The 25,576-nt window shown below is 37.2% G+C and overlaps 1 protein-coding gene across 1 annotated transcript in view; it reads left to right on the top strand.

Moving 5' to 3' along the window:
• Nucleotides 1-428: 428 nt before the first annotated feature.
• Nucleotides 429-25,576, top strand: part of LOC141393956 (uncharacterized) — a 41,874-nt gene continuing 16,726 nt past the window's right edge. The window contains exons 1-2 of the mRNA XM_073967613.1: nt 429-2,229; nt 8,697-9,919. Of these exons, the coding sequence (XP_073823714.1) occupies nt 8,966-9,919 (954 nt within the window). The 5' untranslated portion in view covers nt 429-2,229; nt 8,697-8,965. The remainder of the gene's footprint in view (nt 2,230-8,696; nt 9,920-25,576) is intronic.

Below are 25,576 nucleotides of genomic sequence, written 5' to 3'. Positions count from 1 at the left end.
GATGCTATATCTCCGGATCAGACCGGAATTTCGAAACTTTTTATAGCCTATGTTACTTTCAGGCGATGTAGTAATATACCCTGAAAATTTCAGCAAGATCGGTTCAGCGGTTTTTGAGTCTATAAATTTCAAACAAACAAACAAACATACAAACATTTTTCTATTTTATATATATAGATTTAAAAAATACATTTTACTTTTCCGAAAAATGTGTACGTGTAACTACGGACTTACTTTTTCACACACACAAAACCGAAAAGCACTGCAATTTCTATTTATTTCAATGAATTTTAGGTTAGGGGTTTTATTCCGATGATATCGATCAAAACTATCTTTCGATATTGAATTATTCAAAAGTAATCGATATTATCAATAGTGCCATCAATTTTTTCCCAGCTCTACAACACACCGTATATCTGTTTCCTCCTCCACAACGTTACGTTGTTGAGTAATTGCACATACATTTGACATTTCCTGCTCAATTTGTTTCATTTCCATTTGTTCGATTTCGATTTGATTTAGCGATTATTATCGAAATTAGATAAATATCGACCACAACCATTAAAAAAAAACTAGTTGATAGACTTGATACGTTATAACAACGTTTTTTAGTAGAAAACTATAAAAGAAAATCGCAAGTGTTTTAATTAAAATAAATTTGCAAAAATTCTCAACGAAATAAAGAAACAAATCACATAAATTATTACGAAAGACGAATAATAAAACAATTACGAAAACAAAACGTATTTGGATGTGTTTTAATCATGATAATGAAAATATAGAAAAATATGACGAAGTAAGAGAGAGAAATGCTAAGAGAAGAAAGTTGTCATAACTGTAGCAGCAGAAGAAAGGCAGCAACAACAACAAACATACGAGCATCAACGTCATTTGTGTAACAGCTGTTTTTGAAAAGAAAAATACAACACAGACAACAACAAAGAGGAAGCGTGTCATTGAAAAATAAAAGACGGTAAAACGAGAAGAAGAACACTCCTGTACCTTTTTTATAAACGAAAAAAGAAAAGCAGTTACGAATACCCAAAAATACCCTTCACTAATCTTTTGTTTTATTTTTTACACGCCTGCCTTTTGAATAAAAGTGAGAAATTGCAACGCCGTGTTTTGGTTTTGTTTTTCTTGTCGCTGTATTTACAATATGGTCAATGGAACTTGTACATCTATTTCAAAATAAAATCTACCTTCCGCATTCGAATTGTTGCCAATAGAACGCGAGGTTGTGAGGTTGTTTCTTGTCGGTCGGTCGCTCTCTGTGCAATATAACAAAAACGCTCCCTATATCTACATATAAAAAATCCCAAGTAAATAGCATAGCTGCTACAACAAAATAGAGTGTCGGCCGTTTGTTTGTGAACCCTAAATAAATTTCAAATAAAAAATGTGCAATAAATTGTTATAGATGCTGTTGTGCAAGAAAAAAATCAATACTAAAACAAAAATACCAACAAATTCTTAGAATTACTGCTAGTCACATGAATTTTTCTAGTCATTCGCCTAGTAAGTAAGTGTGTAAGTGTGTTAATGAAAAAAATCGCAAGACATCAGCGCTATATAAAAATATTCGGTAATATAAATCCCCCAACCAACCCCCAAAAAGAGGAAACAACAACAACACGTATATAAATTTAATTTACACAAGGAGCAGCAACAACATTACAGTATTTTGCCCAACCACAAATTCTAATACAAAACTATTATCAGCACCATAATAATAATTAACGTATACGGCGGCCAAAGAAAGTCCATTGTGTATAAAATAACAAAAAAAAAAAAATAATAATTTTTGATATCACAAAGCAAAATATTGTCTTTTTGATTGCCAGAATTTGTGTATTTTTCCTAATAATTTTGTTTGCCGCACTATCTCTTTGTTGATATCACATTGGACAAAAATAATAGAACAAAATAACGCATTGACGCGCTCTTTTCTTTCTACCACCCACTCTCACACACCCCGTTGCCGTTATATATTCGTGGTATATAAAAAGAAAATTTGCACTCTCAAACTTTCTAACTCTCACCCGCCCGTCTTTGTGACTTATTAAATAAAAAGAAATTTTCTACATTAAAGAGAAGAGTACCGCAAAAATCAATCCTCTTTCTTTGAGCAGTACATGGAGAAGAAGTAGTGTAGCAGTATATCAATTTTGTATGTCAAATCAAAATTAATTGCCATAAAATTATTGTTTCTACAAGACAAACTAACAGGTGAGTTAATTTTTATATAAAAAATGTATTGTTTTTCACTCAAATTCTCATTTCCTTTTGAATAAAAATAGTTGTTGATGTAATCCTGTTAGCAGTAGAGGATTTTTATTCCATTGATGTTTTCAAAGCCAAAATTACGTTAAACAGTTTTTGTATGTGCGCGTGTGTTTGAATTACTTTACGTCAAGGTCATATAATACTCATTGTTATTTGGCAAATATACACAGTCAAGGATTTTTTCAAATCAAATTTAGTATTGCCGGTTGCAAGTAGAATAGTTAGTACTATTCTTCAAAAGTATTTAGTTATAACTGATGTTCGTAGAAAAAAACATAACTATGCAAAGAACAATGCTATCTATAATGTGTAGTAGAAAACAATGAACAGACCTATTGTAAATGTAACAAATATCGATAATGTTTAGTATGATAAAATGCAACACTGTATTGATAAGTAATCGATGTGTATATAGGTATACATAAGAAATGGAAAATAAAGCCAAGCCATTCAGTAAGTGGCAACCGAATGAGCAACAAATGTACTTTTTGGTACGGGTAGATAGATAAATGCTTTTTTATACCCACAGCATTCATGCTAACGAGGGTATATACCGTCATATCGGTTATATCGGTCCACTCCTTCCGGTATCTCCCCCACAAAAGTTCGAAAATGTTCGGAAAATTTAAAGGGAGAAACCGATTTGGTATGTTCTTTGCACATCAGGTTTCAATATGAACTCAATCGGTCCACTTCTTCGGGTACCTCTCACACAAAATCTCGAAAAAGTTCAGTTTAGGACCTGCTCTCGAATCGCTTCGTTTTTTGTTGTAACAAGTTGTGTTTGCTGCCCCCATTACGGCGGTACAAGTTTTATCTGGGGCAAGTCCATCCTTCCTGAGAAAATAATCTCAAAGTTTAAAAAAAGCCCCTTTGTCCACCATGTTTAGCGGTTGAAGCTCAAGATAACTCTCGAACGGATCAGCCTGGCCTACAATTTGGCGTTCATAATATTTTATACAAACTTAGTTTAACTTCGGAGATAGACCATATCGGTCCACTCCCTCAGGTACCTCCCCCACAAAAGTTAGAAATGTTCGGAAAAATTCCACGTACGATAACTCTTGAAGGGAGTAACCGATTTGGTCCATACTTTTCGTATAGTAGTACCTCTACGGGACTTAGATCAGGTTCGAATATGGACTATATATGTAAGTCCAATCCTTCGTGTACTTCCCACAAAATTTATGAATAGTGCAGTTTAAAACCCGCTCTCGAATCGTTTTGATTTTTCTTGTAATAACTTGTATCCGCTGCCTCATTACGACGGTACAAGTTTTATCAGTGGTTAGTAAGTCCATACTTCCTGAGAAAATAGTCCGAAAAAATTCAAATACCCCTATGGCACCATGTGTAGTGGCTGGAGCGCACAATAAATCTCGAACTGATCAGCCGATTCGGTCGAAGGTTTGGACTTCGAATCTATTTGGTTTTTGTAACAACTTGTATTCGATTTCGAGTACCAGTTTTTTCAGGGGCAAGTCTTTACTTCTTGAGATAATGGCCCAAAAGCTACAAAAAAGCCTGACTGACATCAGAAGTATTGTGTGTTACTTTTTTTCTTATTTCAAGATTTTTGGATTTTTATACCCTCCACCATAGGATGGGGGTATATTAAGTTTGTCACTACGCTTGTAACTACTCGAAATAGTCATTGTAGACCCCACGATATCAACCGATTTTTTGTATTTTGAAGGTTTTGGTCTCATTATCACACCGAGATGGCTGAAATTTGGTATTTAGTCTTCGTTTGGGGTATAAAACTTTCCCCCAGAAATTCGTAGGTATAGGTCCACGCCATCATATAGCCCCCATAGAACAGTACCTTCCGATTTTCGGTATTTTGAAGGTTGCGGCCACATTAATCCACCGAAATGGCTGAAATTTGTGGTGGAGGGTATAAAAACTTCGGCCCGACCGAACTTAAGGCTTTTCCTACTTGTTTTTATTCCAAAAAATAAAAAAATATTTTTTTTTAAATCAAATTAAATCAAGTCCTTGAGAAATATTCATTAAAAATACACGAGTTTTGTAAAAAATATTCTTAAAAAGTCCAAGAATTTTATAAAAAAAAATTGAAAAATTCTCGATTTTAGAAAAAAATATTCTTTAAAAATCAACACTTTTTGGAAAAAAATGTCAAAAAAAATTCTCGTAGCCGCATATGTAAACCAAGTAACTACTTCCCACTGTTATGGACTTTGCATTGCAAAGAAACGCATAACAAATTTTGATGGTTTGTTGTAAACAACAACAAACTATCGTCACCGTCATATTTTATTGTTGTCCAGCCTAATATCGGGTTTTGTTGTTTTTAAATTGTTAAAACAACAAGTTTTATTTAAAGTGGGATGTAGATAAAATTGATTTAATTTCGGTAAAGGCAAATAATACTAGTTTCGTCCAACGCTACTTGGACTCATCAGTTCTCTTAGTTCTTTGTATTGAAACAAAGAACTCTTCCCCAATTTTATGTCGACCAGAATAAGAATAAACGCGACCGATGAATTCGTTTAAATGCGAATTCATCAGAAACATTTTAAAAATCCTGTAGCCGCCTATACAAACCATGTAACTACTTCCCACTGTTATGGACTTTGCATTGCAAAGAAGCGCATAACAAATTTTAATGGTTTGTTGTAAACAACAAACTATCGTCACCGTGCTGTGTGTATATTTTAAGATTCACTGTATGTGTATAATTTTATTGTTGTAAAATAATTCCAGCAAAATCTCGGGTTTTGTTGTTTTTAAATTTTTAAAACAACAAGTTCTATTTAAAGTGGGATGTAGTTAAAATTGATTTAATTTCGGGAAAGGCAAAGAAGCTACTCGTATATGAGATATGTAAAAGTAGAACTGGCAAAATATCGATGGCACTATCGATAAAATCGATTATTTTCTAAAATATAAATATCGATAGATAGTTTTGCCTATCGATACTATCGGAACAAAAATCCACAACCTAAAATTCATTGAAATAAATAGAAATTTCGCTGCTTTTTGGTTTTGTGTGTGTGAGAAAGTAAAGGAAGTAAAGTTAGTCGCTCGGCTTTCTTACTTAATTCATTTCTGGTAAAGGAATAAAGAAATGTCAGAAACACGTTTCAATTAGGTCGAACTTTGTCTTTGGTCTTTTACCAGAAATGAATTAAGCAGGAAAGCCGAGCGGATTATGTACCCAGGCCTTAAAGGCCTCGCATGCTTACCTTGCTTTCTTCTGATAAAAGAATAAAAAAGAAAAGGGCAACCCAGTCCGAAATTTACTCGGCCTTCTTTATTCTTTTATTTTATTATGTCAGAAATGAAGTAGGAAAGCAAGGCAACCAGACGGGGCAGCTTATGTACCCAGGCCTTTAGTCCGTAGTAACACGTACACATTTTTCGGAAAAGTAAAATGCATTTTTTTAAAACAGTCGGAGCTCGATTTTTTTAATCCATGTTTATAATAAAAAATATTCTTTAAAAATCAACGTTTATTGAAAACACATTTTTTAATCCATATTTATTACAAAAAATATTCTTTAAAAATCCACGTTTATTGCAAAAAAATATTCTTTAAAAATCCACGTTTATTGCAAAAAAATATTCTTTAAAAATCCACGTTTATTGCAAAAAAATATTCTTTAAAAATCCACGTTTATTGCAAAAAAATATTCTTTAAAAATCCACGTTTATTGCAAAAAAATATTCTTTAAAAATCCACGTTTATTGCAAAAAAATATTCTTTAAAAATCCACGTTTATTGCAAAAAAATATTCTTTAAAAATCCACGTTTATTGCAAAAAAATATTCTTTAAAAATCCACGTTTATTGCAAAAAAATATTCTTTAAAAATCCACGTTTATTGCAAAAAAATATTCTTTAAAAATCCACGTTTATTGCAAAAAAATATTCTTTAAAAATCCACGTTTATTGCAAAAAAATATTCTTTAAAAATCCACGTTTATTGCAAAAAAATATTCTTTAAAAATCCACGTTTATTGCAAAAAAATATTCTTTAAAAATCCACGTTTATTGCAAAAAAATATTCTTTAAAAATCCACGTTTATTGCAAAAAAATATTCTTTAAAAATCCACGTTTATTGCAAAAAAATATTCTTTAAAAATCCACGTTTATTGCAAAAAACATATTCTTTAAAAAATCCACGTTTACTGTTGAAAAAATATTCTTTAACAAATCCACGTTTATTGCAAAAAAATATTCTTTAAAAATCCACGTTTATTGCAAAAAACATATTCTTTAAAAAATCCACGTTTACTGTTGAAAAAATATTCTTTAACAAATCCACGTTTATTGCAAAAAAATATTCTTTAAAAATCCACGTTTATTGCAAAAAACATATTCTTTAAAAAATCCACGTTTACTGTTGAAAAAATATTCTTTAAAAATCCACGTTTATTGCAAAAAACATATTCTTTAAAAAATCCACGTTTATTGTTGAAAAAATATTCTTTTAAAAATCCACGTTTATTGTTGAAAAAATATTCTTTAAAAAATCCACGTTTATTGTTGAAAAAATATTCTTTAAAAAATCCACGTTTATTGTTGAAAAAATATTCTTTAAAAAATCCACGTTTATTGTTGAAAAAATATTCTTTAAAAATCCACGTTTATTGTTGAAAAAATATTCTTTAAAAAATCCACGTTTATTGTTGAAAAAATATTCTTTAAAAAATCCACGTTTATTGTTGAAAAATATTCTTTAAAAAATCCACGTTTATTGTTGAAAAAATATTCTTTAAAAAATCCACGTTTATTGTTGAAAAAATATTCTTTAAAAAATCCACGTTTATTGTTGAAAAAATATTCTTTAAAAAACCCACGTTTATTGTTGAAAAAATATTCTTTAAAAATTCCACGTTTATTGTTGAAAAAATATTCTTTAAAAAATCCACGTTTATTGTTGAAAAAATATTCTTTAAAAAATCCAAGTTAATTGTTGAAAAAATATTCTTTAAAAATTCCACGTTTATTGTTGAAAAAATATTCTTTAAAAAATCCACGTTTATTGTTGAAAAAATATTCTTTAAAAAATACACGTTTATTGTTGAAAAAATATTCTTTAAAAAATCCACGTTTATTGTTGAAAAAAAATATTCTTTAAAAAATCCACGTTTATTGTTGAAAAAATATTCTTTAAAAAATCCACGTTTATTGTTGAAAAAAAAAATATTCTTTAAAAAATCCACGTTTATTGTTGAAAAAATATTCTTTAAAAATTCAGGTTTATTGTTGAAAAAATATTCTTTAAAAAATCCACGTTTATTGTTGAAAAAATATTCTTTAAAAATCCACGTTTGTTGTTGAAAAAATATTTTTTAAAAAATCCACGTTTATTGTTGAAAAAATATTCTTTAAAAAATCCACGTTTATTCTAGAAAGTTTATGTTCTAGAAAGTTGTTTACTGAAATCTTAGGTACACTTTTGTAGTTGACGGTATCCTTAATTTTTGGGCGGTTGGGTATCTTTCGACCAGAATTGGAGAAAAAAGTGTAAAAATTGAATATTTTCAAAAATTCTTTGCTATTTTCAACTTTAAGAATCGTTCATGGACATTTCGCATGTTCCAGAAAGTTGTTCATTGATGTCTTTGCTACATTATTGCAGTTGGTTGTTTTCTTGAATATTGAACGGTTTAGCATCTGTGGACCAGAACCAGAGAAAACAGGATAAAAATCCCATTTGCTTTGTTATTTTGACCTTTAAGATTCGTCTATACAGATATCGTATGTTCTAGAAAGATGTTTACTGGGATCTGAGGTACATTTTTGTAGTTGGTTGTTTACTTCAAATTTGATCGGTTTGATAGCTGCAGACCAAAACCCGAGAAAAATTTTTAAAAGAAATTTGACTTTGGCGATTTTGACCTTGCAGATGAAGTTTGATGGATTATATGTGTTCACAATTTTTGTTCCTTAAGACAAGATCTCCAAATTTGCCTCTGAGATAAATTCAAAACTCCTAACTGTTTGGAAGATATAGTCTTGAAAATTGACCCCTTTTTACATCAAAGCCTCAAACCTTTGGAGGCCTACAACCGCGAAAGTTGACGAGATAGGGAAAAACGGTGAGACACGTGTCTTCTATATTTTGGTCTTCTATCACGTTGCGGTATCAGAATATGGTTAATAATTTTCGTGTTGCGCAGTGTTATTCTTTAAATATTAGGTTTAGTCAAATACAATTATCTTTGTTAGTCATCAATACCGAACCCCCCATTCGTCTTCTTGAAAACCTCTCCCAATTCCCGTTTACTCCAAAAATCGTGTTACCAAGTGTGAACTGCTGTCATTTATTTAAATGCAATTTAAACTACTTTTAACCAAATTTTGTTTGGTCACATTAAATAAAATGGCAAATAAATGCTAATAATTGTTTTTAATTTTTTTTTGTTTATATTTGCAGATCAAATTGTGAGTGTCAGCAACCACCAGCATCAGGCAATAGCCAAACAAACATCAGTCATAACAGTTTGAGGGTCGGTTCGGTAACAAAGGAATCCCCAACGAAAATAAAATAAAATCTAAGCATTTTTGCTTAGCTTGTGTACGATTTTTGAAAAGAAAGAAAAAAAAAACAAATACAATCTACTCGCATTTTTTTTTTGAATTGTCACGAGACGATTACGACTTCGACGACGAGTCGACTACGTATTTATTATATTCAGCGCAAAAATGCTCTCAATTCAGCAACTGATCAAAGCCTTGAGAAAGCTACAAAACAACACAGCTATAAATAATGCTGGTGATTTGGTAAAGAGTATTAAACATGTGGCGGCTGCCAGCAGTACTGAGGGAATGCCAACGTTAGCGAGGGCACCTTCCTCGGTATTAATGACGTCACTGTTGAATAATCAAAGAGAACCACAAGCAGATGAGCTGGAAACCAAAGGGGAAACGTCATCGTTACCTAAGCAACAAGAAGAGCAAACAAATGGGAGCAGTAATGTTCACAGCAGCAGCGATTGCTGCTCCAACCATAACGATAATACCAACAACATCAATGCTACTTCTACCAGTATGAGCAGCAGCAGCTGCAAAAGTCACCAGCAGCAGCAACAAACACTCAATTGTCATAACGAATGTTTTAGTTTGTATTCGTCTTTGAACACTGACGGTTCAAAAAATTCCGGTGAAATACAAAACTTTACTACGCAGGATCCAAACTTAACACAGACAGCTGTGATTTCTACTTCTTCCTCTTCCTCACCCCACCAGCATACCATAACAACCAAACAAAGGGGACCTCCGCCTCATCACATCAACCACCTAAACCAACAAATCCAACAACGTTCACAACGCATACAGAATTTCTTTCAACAGCAAATTTTCCATCATCAACAATTCCATACCCAACAACATAATCACACTTTGAATACCAAACATAAGCAAACACAATTTGCAATGTCTTCACTAGCAGCAGAACCATTGGCGACAGCCCCCCTACAAAAGGATGACCTTACTTGCAATGGTAGTGGCGGCGGCCATCAGACACCATCAGATGATGAATCATCATCGCCATCAACCTCAGATGCCAATAAACAACAAAATTCGAAATCTGGAAAACCCTGTTTCAATGCTGGACTAGGAGATATATTGCAGTTTATGGAATTGATTGGAAATCTAAAGGTGAGAAAAGTTCAAAAAAAAGTGTTCAGCCTATTTTTTATATAAAGGAATGTTATAAATCACCACTGTTTGCATACATACTTATGTACATATGCTATGGAAACATTGTTGAAGGTCCTTCAATGTTATTAGTAAAAGGAAGAAAAAAAGCTTGTTTGAACTCATACAGTTCACATGCTGTCGTTTTTGATAGTGAATTTGAACAAAAATGTTGTGTGTTTGCATGAAAAAAGAACAAAAACAAACAAAATCTCCATTATCGTCTTACATGTTTATGTGGTTTTTATAGCTTTACCAGTAAATTTGTTGTAATAAGATTCCATCCAAACATAGAGTACATAGAGTAGTGTGTAAAATGTTATAGTAGTATTTTTTTGCTTTGCCACAACTTTTGTGTTTTCGCCTATTCTAATTCTTCACAGAGTTGTTTTTGTTTTTGAAAACAATGAGTGTGAACTTTGCCCTCCTTTGTTTGGCATATTTTGTAGGGCATTTGGCCTTTTTAATGCCATATAATCAACGAAAAAAGGTTGTAACTTAAGATTTGGTTATTTAGTTCTTGTTGTTGTTAAGCAGGATATTAGGCCTTTTCGTATTTTTTATACCCAAACCTTACCCTAAAGGAGGATGTACCTCATCGCAATAATCGTTTTGGACAACCCCAACCTATTATGGTTCTAACCGTGATCCAAATACCACTTGAAACAGAAGAAGAATTCAGATCTTCCCATGCGGTCAAAATATTTTGTAATTAAAAATAAATAACACAAATTTCGACAACAATTTGGGTTTTGGGACAGGAAAATGGATGAACCATTGTGCGCAGGAGGTCTATATACAATAGAACATACCTTTGCTTCTTTACAGACTTCCGTAGGAAACTTCTTTACAATAAAAGGCATCCGCGGGAGGCTTCTATACAATGCAAGACCTCCGTAAGATGCTTCTATACAATAGAAGGCTTCCGTTGGGGGCTACTTTACAATAGAAGGCTTCCGTAGGGGGGCTACTTTACAATAGAAGGCCTCTATAGGGGACTTCCGTAAAAGGATTTTATACAATAGAAGACCTGCAAAAGAGACTTCTATGCAATAGAAGGCTTCCGTAGAAGGATTTTTTACAATACAATACTCGCATAAAAAATTTCTATACAATAGAAGGCTTCCGTAGGGGGATGTTATACAATAGAAGACCCTCCGTAGGTGGCTTTTATACAATAGAAGGCTTCCATAGGGGACTACTATCAAATAGAAGACCTGCGTAGGGGGCTTTTATAGAATAGAAGGCTTCCGTAGGGGGCTGTTATACAATAGAAGGCTTCCGTAGGGGGCTATTATAAAATAGAAGACCTCCGTATGGGGTTTTTATACAATAAAAGGCCTCCGTGTGGGGCTGTTTTACAATAGAAGACATCCGTAGAGGGCTTTTATACAATAGAAGGCTTCCCTAGGGGACTACTATACAATAGAAGGATTCCATAGGGGGGCTACTTTACAATAGAAGGCCTCTATAGGGGACTTCCGTAAAAGGATTTTATACATAAAAAATGTCTATACAATAGAAGGCTTCCGTAGGGGGATGTTATACAATAGAAGACCCTCCGTAGGTGGCTTTTATACAATAGAAGGCTTCCATAGGGGACTACTATCAAATAGAAGACCTGCGTAGGGGGCTTTTATACAATAGAAGGCTTCCGTAGGGGGCTGTTATACAATAGAAGGCTTCCGTAGGGGGCTGTTATACAATAGAAGAATAGTAGAAAAACTCCATAGGCGGCTTTTATACAATAGAAGACCTGCATAAGAAGCTTCTATATAATAGAAGGCCGTAGCCGTAGGGAGCTTTTACACAATAGAAGGCTTTCGTAGGGGACTACTATACAATAGAAGACCTTCGTAGGGTGTTTTTTATACAATTGAAGGCTTCCGTAGGGGGGGCTTTTATACAAAAGAAGACTTCCGCAGAAGAATTTAATACAAAAGAAGGCTTCCTTAGAAGGATTTTATACAATAGAAGATCGGCATAAGAGACTTCTATACAATAGAAAGCCTCCGTAGAAGGAATTTATAGAATAGAAGACCCGCATAAGAATCTTCTAGACAATAGAAGGCTTCCGTAGGGGGATGTATTACAATAGACTACCTCCGTAGGGGGCTTTTGTAGAATAGAAGGCTCCCGTAGAAGGAATTTATACAATAGGAGATCAGCATAAGATACTTCTATACAATAGAAGGCCTCCGTATAGGACTGTTAAACAATAGAGGACCTCCGTTGGGGGCGTTAATACCATAGAAGACCTGCATAAAAAACTTCTATTCAATAGAATACCTCCGTAAGAGGCTTCTGTACAATTGAAGGCTTCCGTAGGGGGGGCTGTTATACAAAAAAAGGCGTAGGAGGCTATTATAGAATAGAAGGTCACCGTCTATAGAATATAAGGATTACGTAGGATGCTTCTATAGAATAGCATGTCTCCGTAAGAGGGATAGAAAGCCTTCATATTCATTTAAGCTTTGCTATTCTTTGCAAAGTATCGTTTAATTCTTTTTTGGGTGAATTCATAGCACAAAAGCTTTGACAGGAAGAGAAGATTAAGGCCTAAATTCGCCTCCTGATCCTACTAAATAGGCCTTGTTTCTAATCTTTGTCCCTTGCAATTTTTTGTGTCAAAATTTAATCAAGTTCGAAGATAGGTCATATCGTTATACTCCTTCCTCAGGGTTCAAACAATTTCGCTAAAATGGTCCGCAAATTAACTCTCGGAAGTTTAACCCATTTGGTCCAAACTTTGCACATCGTAATATTTCTTTGAGATATAGATCAGGTTCGAATATGTACATTACCGGTTCACTCGTTCCGGTACCATCCACACAAAATTTTAAAAATGTTTTAAGTTCACCTCTCGGATTGTATTGTTAATTTTGGCAGCAGATTGTTTTCGCGAAAGCCAATAATATTGAGAGGCAAATCTGTAGAAGACATATGTACGAAAACCAACTAAAATGACTAGTGCGAAAGATAACTCTCGGAGGGAGTAAACGATTTGGTTCAAACCTTGCACATTGTAATATTTTTCCCGGACATAGATCAGAATTGAATTCAAACTAAATCGGTCCACACCAACGGGTACCTTCCACACAAAATTTTAAAATTTTTCGCACAAGTGCCGTTTAAGAACATCTCAGCTCGCATGTAGTCAGTCCATTTTCCTTAGAAGTGGTTAGACCAGTAATACTCCAGTCAGATGTTAGAATATCTAGATTCTGAAGCTCCGGCATATTCAGTAGAGCTCCCTGTTTACTGTATGTGTGGGAACCGATGCTGGTAACATCTTTCAGGGTGGATTAGCCCCTTGCCAAAGCCCAACAAGGTCATTAACAGCCTGAACAAGAATTTCAGGTTAACCTTGACTCCCTTATGAAGGAATTCTCTGCCATACTGACAACCTTCCTGATTTCCCATCGCAGAAACAATGACACTTCGAAGACTGGTTTCGACTAGCGACTAACTAGTGACTGTCCCTGATTCTTTCGTCAGGGTAAGTTTTGTCAATAATATCCACTCGAACGTCATTGCCGGACGCCATTGGGGCCGGTCTGGCATAAGGTTTTTTGTGCCCTGTCCTTTTTTCTGGGTGCCACCGTGGTGCAATGGTATGCACGCCCGCCTTGCACGCAGAAGGTCGGGGGTTCGATTCCCCGGCCAGGCAACATCAAACATTTTTCAACGGTGGCAAAATACCCCTCAGTAATGTTGGCGACATTTCCTGAGTATTTCAGCCTTGAAAAACTTCTCCAAAAGTGGTGTCTTAAGACACGCCGTTCGGACTCGGCGACAAACAGTAGGTCCCATATCATTGAGCTAAATATGAATCGGGGTGCACTCATTGATATGAGAGAAGTCTCCCTTGTCCCGTATGGGATGTTGTGGAACAATGTTTTTTTTGTCCTTTTTTCTCTCCTTGGCTTTCTGGTCAAGGCAGAGAAACCATCTTCTTCTTTGGCAAAGGCTGAGGGCCATCAGAAGAGCGAACACTGATCATAGTTTTTCGCTGCGAAGATTTGTTCGCCTTCTCAGAAAATTATTGCTTTTCAGTTGGCCCAATCACCCTGACTTTCTTACAGTCTTTAGAAGTGCCTAGATCTCATTGTCCTTTCGTTTTACCCTTGCCTTTTGGGGTTGAGAAGCGCAAAGAAGCCGTTCGCCAGTTGATCTCCTTTACGGATGTCTGGGTTGTTGTTGTAGCAGCATGGAAACCTACGTAGAAGCATGGGTTTGATGCTGGGTTGGCAGCCGCTGGGCAAAACACTTTGGTTTCCGGTCAATCCGGTACGAAAGAACCCCCTGCCGTGGGATTGTTTTGGGTTCGGCTTAGGAACAGAATTTGACTCCATACACGTTGCTTTAGGCAGTAGGTTTCATCTTCTCCACTTTTTTGCTCGTCGCCGCTACATGATCTGGGAGGAAGATCTTGAAGCTCACGTCGAGGTGAAGAAAACCTCCTTCTAAGAATGAAAATTCGGATCTTGTTCCACGTAGTTGCATCACAGCACTTTTGTAGTGCTTTGCATCGTTAAATTTTTTGGCAGATCTGAAAATTTATATCGTATTCGGATGGTTAGGAGGTAGATTATATATCCTTTTAATTTAGGGGGTAAGTTCTAAGGCCTTCTATTTCTTTTTAGGGTTGAGTTAATCTTCGGAACAGATTTTGACTCTACCACTTTGCCAGAGGTAATGAGTTTGGCCGTCTTCATTTTTTGCTTGTCGCCGGAGTCTCTTTTGAGTCTCTGGCTTGAGCAAATACAGGGTTTGGCAGGAAGATCCTATCAACATGAAGTTGGCGTTGATTCGCATGAGGATAAATTCTTTTGATTTTCTTTAAGAACCTCAGCCTACATCTGATGTAGAGGACTTCCCTCTTAGAATTTGAAGCCTATTGTCGTCGTGTGCCGATTAAAGGACCAGTCAAAATCGGACTTGTAGTCGGTTGAGCGTCAAGGGCCATACTCTCTTAATGCCACCCTCCTTCTCCCTAGTAGACATGGGCGGGAGCACCGTGGTGTCCAGATAATCGTCAGTTAGGGCCAGATTGTGAAACATATCCTCCGCGGCATGTTCCGACTCTGCTCGACCGAAACAAGCTTTTCCACCCGGTCGAGGAGTTCCCTACTTTGTTTCTCTAGACTATCTTCTATAGTTTTAAGGGTCTCATGTGGGTCGTCCCCGTCCATAACTACAGTCTTGTCAGTCGTAGACCGGTTTTAAACAGTTCTGGCTAAATCGTCTTCTTTTGAATTTGACGAGTCGTCAAGTTTTTTCCAATTAAAATTGATACACTTGTAGCAGGTACAGCTGTAGGTGCCAAGACATCCAAACCTAAGACAGCCGGATCACAATCGCATGACCTCGACGACAAATGACTAGTGCTAACACCAGCGCTTGCCGTAGGTACTGGGTTATTTATGACCTGCACCGTAACTTATTGCCTTTTATTTTTCTTTTCTATTGTAGTCGTTAATTTTAGGGGAACAATCGGAACCATTTTTGATATAACGGGGGATCTAAAGAAACCGCAGTATACAGAAGAAAAAAAGGGCTTGTATACTGTAGAGATTTAGAGATAATACCACTTTTCTAACCCCAGTATGCCGATGGTCCAAGACTCCAAGACCAACTATAGAAAGGAATGACTCCCAAGATTAGATTCAGTTCCAAAATGGACTATGTCGGTCCATTCCTTCAGGTAGCTCCTCTGCAAAAGTTTAACACTTTTGATCACTTCTCTGATCTTGTTGAAATTTTAATAGCGTGTAGTTATTATCATGATTACAACGTACGTTGTTTTATACGTGTAGATAATAAATACTTCCAGACCCGTCATTGCTCAGCTCACTCACTTTCATAACACTTTTGCTTAGCCGCCTTAGATGAAGGAGTGTCCTTAGTTAAACAAGAGATTTCTTCGGTCGTCATCTCCTTATGGTCTCGTTAGGCGTTCCTCCTTCTCTAGAGGTGGTAATTTCGCCGACCGGAAGTTCCCTCTTACTTGGCTCCCTCACAAACTTGAGGTTAGATCTTATCAGCTGGAATTCCCTTCCGCTGATAGTGTTTGGATATTTATTTGCATACCGATTACAGTATGTGACTGCCCTTCGGTATGCTTTCTTGCTTTGCTTTTTTGGCTTTGGAATTTTTGAAAGTATGCGGTATCAGCGAATTATCCGTCTTATTTATGAATGTTTATCCCTTACCACTTTCCTCGTCCAGTGCCTCTGGCTGAAAAGCAAAGTTATGTCAGATTTGTCCGACGCTAAAAAGTCCCAATAGCGATAATTTTTTTTGAAATTCGTCCGGGATGCTCTCCTCCCTGATTGTTAGGGGGATATTTTTCCCAATGAGATTGAGGAGTGACCTGCGTTGCCCATTTAAACTGCCGTTAATGTGGCCAATTTCAGGGCTTGACTTTTCTGTTACACCAGAGCTTAAGCTGCTGGCGACAGTAGTTAGGGATTCGCTGTCAGTGTCATTATTTGTTATGGTCATGTATATGTATATAGTGAGGTTGATGAACTTGCAGAAGTGAAGACTGAGGGCCTTGGCACCCTCAGTCTTCAGCATCAATTTAAGTTTATTTTGGTTTTATTGGTGTTAAAATTCTCTACAAGTGTTGTTTTGATATCATTGAGCAAATATGAAACTCAATAACATGAGAGAAGTCTCTCTTGTCCCTTCGCACGGTGCTCTTGAATCAAATTTAAATGGAAGGTGCTTACACCTGCGAAGTTTTTGCGGATTCTGAAACTACTTTGTCCATAGATGAGAAAAATCAAAAAACAAAAAAAAGTCGCCGGAGCGCTTTTTAAATAAATCGCGATTCAAATTGACATTTTTAGTGGTTGTTTAGGTTTTTGCGATTTTGCTTGGAAACTGCAAGTCCTATCAAAATGGAAATGAAGAAAATGTTGTAGCTATCAAAATTCTCTACAAGATTGACCTTTACGGTGTTTTCGTAGGTTTTACATTTTCTTCAGTCTCATGTTGATAGGACTTGCGGTTTCTAAGCAAAATCGTGAAAACCTAAACAATCCCTAAAAATGTCAACTTGAATCGCGATTTATTTAAAAAGCGCTCCGGCGATTTTTTTCGTTTTTTGATTTTTCTCATCTATGAACATTGTAGTTTCAGAATCCGCAAAAACTTCCCAGGTGTAAGCACTTTCCATTTAAATTTGATTCAAGAGCACCGTGTTCGGGAATGTTTGTTGAAGACTATCCCATTATTTCATAGATTTTCAATATAGGAGCCTAGGTATTATTGAGTTGGAATTATTTTTATGTTATTTTGTTATTAATTTACAACAATTACATAACGAAAATAACTTCTTCTCCCTTAGATTTTATTAATCAAACCCTGAAGGTTACTGCTGTATGAGATTTATTTTGATATTGGTTTGTTTTTCTGGCTATAATTTCACTTGTTATTTCTCCTTTCAATGAATTTTCAACCCCCAACACAAAAATTACATAATAAAAACATAAACAAAATGTTTAATTATTTATTTTCTGCTGTTATTAATTTCATGCTTTCCCGCTTACGCCATTTCTATACCCTCTGCTAATTGTTTTTTGTTCAATAAATATGTATGTACATATGTATGCAATTCAATGATAAATCGCGCTTTCTTTTTTTATTTATTGAAACATTTTGTATTTTTATTGTTCGTTTTTTCTTCTTGGGATATTCTTTGCAAAAATATTCTCAACAAAAAATTTAATACCAAAGAAATTCAAAAAAAAAAATCAAATAAAAACAAAATATTTTAGTGGTTGTTGCTAAAAAGAAAAAAGGGGTCAGTAGAAGAGGTGTAGGTGGTGGGTGGGTGGCGTGTAAACAAAAAAAAAAAATACTATAAAAGCGTGAATGACCAAATGACAATGTAATAAAAATGAAAGGGCAACCGTAAACTGTTGACAAATATTAAATAAAAACTATTTGCCAATAAACAGGTAGTTGAAATGAATGTATGTACACACAATACGGTAGTGGCCAGTTTGATGGTAGTTTTTGAGGGTTACAATGGCAAGTGTAATGGCGGGAAAAGACACATAATGCATTTTTATTTTAAAAATGTTTATACTTTTACATTTTGGTATGATCATTTATATTTTTGTTTTATTTTATAATTTGGATGTTGTTGATTCTCCATTTGTATTATATAAAAGTGGGTATGTTGTTTATGATGGAGGATTTGTGCTTTTGTCAGTTTTTTTTGTCTTAATAAATATTCTATTTTATTTTCTATTGATTGTTTCTGGCGGGAATCCAGGAATTTTAACAGAAAAACATCTCATATTTTGACAGAATATTTAGCTTGTTTTCGATTTTTTTTCTCACGTGATGAATATTTTTTTAAACAACTACATTAAAAAAACAATAACAGTGCATTTGAGAAATGAAAAGTTCGATGACAGAGAACCCACTCCACAGCCGATACGTCTGATGAGCTGCTACCAACAGCGAAACCTAGTCACGTAATGGTGTTATATGGGTTCGTATCATTGGCTTTCCTTTTTCACTTAAAAAAATTATCGGTCATTAATCTCGACTATAAAGAGAAATTAATTAAAATTAATATTGAAATGAAATTCGACCTAATTGGCAACATTTTCAAAAAAAAAAAAAAAAAAAAATAGAAGAAAGTACTTGAAAATGCAGCCGCTCTATTCATCGGGTCAATGGTCCGTTATATGTGTATGGTATGATGTGGATGATAACCCCTCCTACAAACATTTTTTTTTTAAATTTCAATCGCTTAACGATAATCTGGGATTCGCGGGGAAGATCAATTCAATCTTCAATCTAAAGATCTTCTGCGAATCCCCAACATAAAGTAACTGTGTCTAGGAAGCGAATTCCGAGGAAGAATCGCAGATTAATCATCTGGAAGATCCTTAGAAGATTAAAATATAAAGTAAAAAGTAAAAAAGAATAGAATTATTCTTTGGGTTTTGTTTTTTTATTTGTTATCTTTGATCTTTATTGTTACCACCCCGTTTGTTTTCTTTTCTGCCTTGCTATGATTTTTAATTATTCCTTATGTTGTTGGTGGTTATACTGCTTCCTCGTTCACTTTGTTGTCTTTCAGGTTAAACTCAGCAAAACCTGGGCATGCGTTGTGTTTGTCAATTCTCATGATATTATGCGTGACATTTATATCAAAGTTCTGTCGAAAGTGTATATGAGAATTATATGCAACCAAAACAAAAATGTCAGTGACAATCACCTGTTGCTCTTCCACAAGAGTATTCTGTTACTCGCTAGGGCGATCATTTGAAAAATCTAAGAAAAAATGTAAACAATCGTCCAATTTTGCAGGGCCTTGATAATAGTGTCGAGATTTCAGTGTATTTTATCCATGAAAAAGTTCACTATAATGTGGAAATCTAGATTCTGTTAAATGAAGCAGTCATAAAGGTAAACCTTATAGACGATCGTGTTTTTAAAAACAATCTTCTAGTCACTCCTAGTTCATATATATCCAGAGAGGATATACAACCACAGCGTTGATACAATCACTACCATCAGGATTATGACTGCATTGTCTGCACAGATGATGATTTAATTTTCAGATCTACAAAGTTCTTCAGGGTGGAATTTTAAGGGTGCCATTACTGGTTGTTGTTATTGTTGTAGCAGTATAGAAGCCTACGTAGAGGCATAGGTTTGATGCTGGGTTGGCAGCCGCTGGCCGAAACACTATGGTTTCGCTCAATCCGGCACGAAAAAATCCACTACTGTTAAAACACCTCGGCGTCGTTGTTGTTGTAACAGTATTTCATATGTTTGTATGCTCGTTATCCTGCTTAATCTGTCTCTGGGTCTATCTCCAATTCTAGGAATGTGGCTGCTTCAATGGGATGCAACCACAAATCTACCGTAGTTAGTTGAGTAGTTTTTGCAGGGCATTTGAAAAGGTGCAGTGTGTCGTGCGGGCCTGTGCCGCATGCTGGGCAGATGTTTTGTACAGTGTCATCGATCCTTGTACTATAGGAATTTAGACGGCTGCACCATCCCGAGCGATATTGAGCCAAAACTACTCTGGTTACGCTTACGCTTCTCCGAAGACCGCGTTCACACTATAGTTCATTATGGCATCTGCGACTGCATCCGTGTGAATGGTATTTAAACCTGTTTGATGGGCTTGTTGATCTGGGGTCTCTCTCTTGTAACGTTGGACCTCTCTTTCTAGATCATGAAGATGCCTTCTGACATGCCTGGCTGGGGGGAGTCCTATCCACTATATGGTGATTAGGATGACAAGGATGGATAGCAAGTACTAAAACGTGAGCATACCATTGCGTTGCTGTACTGGAAGAATCTTAGGTTCCACATGTAAATGGTCCACTGAAGTCATGAGTAGGCACCCTGTTGCAGTTCTCAGCGCGGCATTCCAACAGATTTCAAATTTTCCAACCCGTTGCACTTATATTTGAGGACCACACTGATGCCGCATAGCTTACCACAGACCGACCTATCGCTTTATACGTTGTCACCAAGGTTTCTTTATCTGCACCCCAAGTGCTGCCGACTAGGGACTTGAGGACCTTATTCCTACATCTCAGCTTGTCGGAGATAGCTGCAGGACCCCTAGAATTTTGGGGTAATTTGGGGTCGTAATTCCACTACCATAGACTACGACATTCAACTCCGTTCTCACTTCTGCCGTCTAATGGTCGTAGATTTAGTGGCGGACATTTACACATTCCTTGCTTGGAAAAAGGGCGTAAAATCAATCAAGTAAAACTTCAACCTTTCACAAATGTCACCACGGAAGTTACCTGACGCCAGGATCGTACAATCATTCGCATACGTTACGATCTCAATGCCGTCTGGCTGGGGTGGTATACAGGAGAGGTAGAGCTTAAACAGTTTCGGAGATATCACCCCACCTTGGCGAACTCCCTGTTTCACTCTACGAGGTTTGGACTTCTTGTCCTTGAATTCCACGTACAACTGCCGTCCACACATATAATTGATTATCCAACGTTTAAAACTCCAACGGTTGTCTGCTCGATGTCCTCAAACGGCATGGAATGCTTGACAGTATCAAAGCCTTTTGATAAGTCAAGCGCCACCATCACTCTTCTATTACACGGCTCGGTCTGATTGAGTCCTCGACTAATATGTTTGGAGATTACGTGCAGCGCTGTTGTTTTGCTTACGAAAACCCATGCTAATTATAGGAAACTGGATAGCTATTTCTGACACTGGGGAGATGACTAAAGCCTCAAGAGTCTATGCTACGGGCGACAAAAGCGAAATCGGTCTGTACGATTCATTTATGCTGGTATCCTTGCCTGGCTTCAGTAGCCAATTTTTCAGACTTCGGGAACAATGTGGGTGGCTAGGTACAGGTTGAGAACTTTAGTGAGATACCCGACTCCCGGCACATCCAACTGTTTTAGTATTACCATGGAGATTTCATCAGTGCTCTGCGCTTTGGATGATTTAGCGTTCCTGATGATATTCGCAACATCATCCATTGTGAATTGTAGAGGTTCCTTCTTGGCAGGAAGATATCTAATGCAACGTAGTACTTTTCTCTTCGACTGTCACTCTCGGGGTGCACGACAAACTGTTAATTAAAATAATTTGCGCACCGCTTCGGAACTGTCAGTGTTACGTCGCCAAACATGACTGAGGTCCCATCTTCCTTCTTTGCAGGGTTCGAGTGTTACTTAACTATTGCCAACAATTTACTTATTCCGGCTCCAATGTTGCAACTCTTTAGATGATTTAACCACTTGTTCCGCTTATGCTAACGGACCAACCTGTTCCAGTGTCAGCTTCTTGACTATGGGGTCACTGGGGTTGTACAACAAAGAAGCTCATCACCCATTTGCTAATCCCGTCGCCTCTGCTGGGAAGTTTGGTCTCACTTCGGCTATTCGACCAGCAGGTATATGGCAAGCGGCTGCAGCAGTGATGATGTCTCGAACGTCCCGTCCCCTCTTCTAACCGAACATCAGAATGTTTGAGCAGATGTCTGAAGCGGTGATTAGTGAACTCTCTGAAACTAGGCCAATTAGCTTTACCATGATTGACGAAAGTGCGGCGTTCAGAGGTGATAAAATCGGGCGGTCTGCTGATGGAGAAAATTGTGGGGATATGGTCTGATCCAAGAGAAACGATGGGTTGCCAGGTGACGTCATTTGTCAGACCAGTGGACACGATGGTTATGTCTGGTGAACTGTGACACTAGGGTGGTTTTAAAAAATTGATGTCGGATTTTTTTGGCGACACACACCTAAAATGTTTAGCTTTGTTAGATTTTAAGATTGCCAAAGTTTGAGCACAATCGGAATATGCTAACACGTGCTACTGCGGCCTCATAGTTTCCATTGACCATATATAAACAAGTAAGCAAAGGCTATAGTCGGACGGGGCCGACCATGTGATACCATACACCACAACCTGTAGGAATTAGCTATGTGCAACCGCCTTGCACGCTGAATGTCCGGGTTCGATTCCCATCAAATTGTCTACGGTGGTAAAATATCCCGTAGTAATGTTGGTGATATTTCCTGAGTATTTCAGACATGAAACATTAAAGTAAATTTTTTTAACTCATTAAACTCCAAATGGCAAATTGGAGCCATATTTGGGGAAAATCGTTAAAATACCTAAAATCGGGAGGTACCGTTATATGGGGGCTACAAAAAAACATGGACCTATCTTAACAATTTTAAGTGGCGAAATTTCGTGGCCACTGGGAACCACATATGTAAAATTTCAGCTAGTTCAAGCAAAAAATGTGGCTAAGATCCCTAAAATACCTTAAATCGGGAGGTATCGTTATATGGGGACTATACCGAACCGTGAACTTATCTTGACAATTTTTAGTGGAGCAATTTCGCGGCCATTGAGAACCTCAAATGTAAAATTTCAGCTAGTTTGGGCAAAAAATGTGGCTAAGATCCATAAAATACCTTAAATCGGGAGGTATCGTTATATGGGGACTATACCGAACCGTGAACCTATCTTGACAATTTTTAGTGGAGCAATTTCGCGGCCATTGGGAACCTCAAATATAAAATTTCAGCTGGTTTGGGCAACAAATGCGGCTAAGATCCTTAAAATACCTTAAATCGGGAGGTACCGTTATATGGGGGTATACCAAAACTTGGACCGATATAGCCCATCTTCGAACTTGATCTTCCGACGGCTAAAAAAATGGTAATCCCCAATTTTCAGCGAAATCGGTCAACAAATGCGACCTGTATGTTGCGAACGGACGGACGGACATGCATAAATCGACTCAGAAAGTGATTCTATGTATATCCCTAGAAGGAACTATGGGTCTATCTCGCTTCCTTTTGTATGTGACATACAAATGCACTAACACATAATACCCCTTACCACATAGTGGTGTAGGGTATAAAAATATTAAAATTCGAGCCGATTTTCACAATTTTTTGTAGGATTATTTTTTAGCCACAACAGAGAACTGGTAAATTTGTTTCGTCGATCGCTCATATGTAGAGCAATTTCGTGAAAATTCGCCTTGGCCCCATATAAATTACTGTGGAAACTTCGAGGGCCCAGTGGCACGTGTTAACATATTCCGATTGTGTTCAAACTTTAACCATCTTAAAATCTAACAAAACAAAACACTTCACATCGATTTTTTCACCTTTGGGTTAAACCACCTTACTGTGACACTCTCCGTTCTGTTAGGAGCGTCCTCATTATCCGTGCAAAACGTAGGACTATCAATCTGCTCAACCAGCGCTGTGCCCCTCCTGTCGTTTTCGAGGACCGAATGTCACAACTCATGATGCGCATTAAAGTCCCCCAGGACCAGACGATTATGACCTACCAAAAACAGGCTAATGTTGGGCCTATAACCTGGAGTACAGCTATTTATCGGATGGATGTATACGTTTAGCAACTCTACCTTGGCACTTCCACACCTAACTGCTACCCCCATACATTCCATGTACGGGTCATTAGAGCCAGGCTCAAGCGATCCACTTCTGGTGCGATCCTTCCTATGTACGTTGTTGTTGATCTAAGATTCCTGCACCATCGCGACCATGATGTTCTTCCGGCTTATGAAGTCCACCATTTCCTCGATCTTATCACGGAGTCCATTGCAATTAAATTGCACGACATCGACGACGACTCACTGGGGGCTGTGTTCACGCAGCATGCAGCAACATAGCCCCTTTCGTAGTCCCTCGTATGGACAAGTTCCAGAACAACCCCTTAGATGTACCCATTCCTTACATCTATTGCATCTCACCGAGCTTGGATTTGGGCGAATATGCGGTTATGTCAAACGGAGCACAAATAAATTAGGTTAGGTTTAAGGTTAGGTTTAAGGATGCGCAGCCATCTAGTGAAATAGGTGACTGCTCCACTCGGAGACCGTTGGTTCGTTGTGTTCATCCTGTGTGGGCTATTGCTGAAGATTTAGAGCGTTGATGTAGTTTATGAGATAAGTATGATAGGGTAGAGGTGATGAGATGATGGTGAGTGTAGGAGATGTTGAGTTGATGGTGCAGCACAGATAGGATGGAAATGTAGAGAGTGATGCCAATGTATAGATGAGAGTGTTCTGGAAGAGTGAAAAGAGTTTGATTACTATTGTTTTTTATGGACCTTTGCCAAGCCATGATAGATGTTTGGCAAAGTTGAGTAGGACGATGGAATCTATGATAGACAGGAAGGTCAGAGTGTCTATCTTATATCTACCTAGTGTTCGGTATCTTCTTGTTTGCAACAAGGGGCACCTACAAAGCAATCCCACGGCAGCGGGTTCTTTCGTACCGGATTGACCCGAAACCATTCGGGTTCGGCCAGCGGCTGCCAACCCAGCTTTAAACCTATGCTCCCACGTAGGTTTCATGCTGCTACAACAGCAACAAAGCAGATGTTCGACAGTCTCTATCTCCTCCGCATCTTTACATAGTCAGCAGTAGTCAATGCCACTGTCGTCCCATTTTGAAGTTAGAGATCTCACTCTGCAGTGACCTGTTATAAGTCCCACCGCGATTTTCATCCCTAACTTATCAAGTCAGAGGAGGGAAGCCGTTTTTCGACGAGAAACTACAGACCAGATTGCCTTGGATACCCTAGAACCAGGTTCCAATAGCCATCTTTGATGTGCTCTCTCATTGAAGATCTCCCGAAGTTTGCCGATGTAGTGGCACATCGGTAGCCGAACGGTTTCATCAACTGACAAGTCGATAGACCTAGAGCCACCTCGAGCCAGTTCATATGCTACCTTGTTTCCCATAATGTTGCTGTGACCCGGAACCCATCATAGCTTTACGATATGGTGTATATCCTGCAGAGCTCTCCTACAATCAAGAATAGCTCTTAATTGGTCTTGGATTTTCCTCCGTCCCGGCACGGACCAAAAGAATACGTAGCAGACATGTGCTGCTCCCAACACAGAAAAACGATAAAAATACAAACATGTGTACACTGAGGTGGCAGCAGCTGGCCGGAACACGGATGTTGTGTGGTTCCACGTGAAATTCGGTATCGAAGAAACTGCCACCGTGGGATTGCTAATCTATTTTATGCAATTGCCCATTGTACACAAATTGCACAATTCCAACTGCCTGCCATTTTATCTAGAACTGT

This window comes from Musca autumnalis, unplaced genomic scaffold (assembly GCF_047663935.1).
Source record: "Musca autumnalis isolate F117 unplaced genomic scaffold, ASM4766393v1 scaffold_2, whole genome shotgun sequence".
Taxonomy (NCBI): Eukaryota; Metazoa; Arthropoda; class Insecta; order Diptera; family Muscidae; genus Musca; species Musca autumnalis.
The sequence above is the reverse complement of the archived record's forward strand: the minus strand, read 5'-3'. Positions and strand labels throughout refer to the sequence as shown.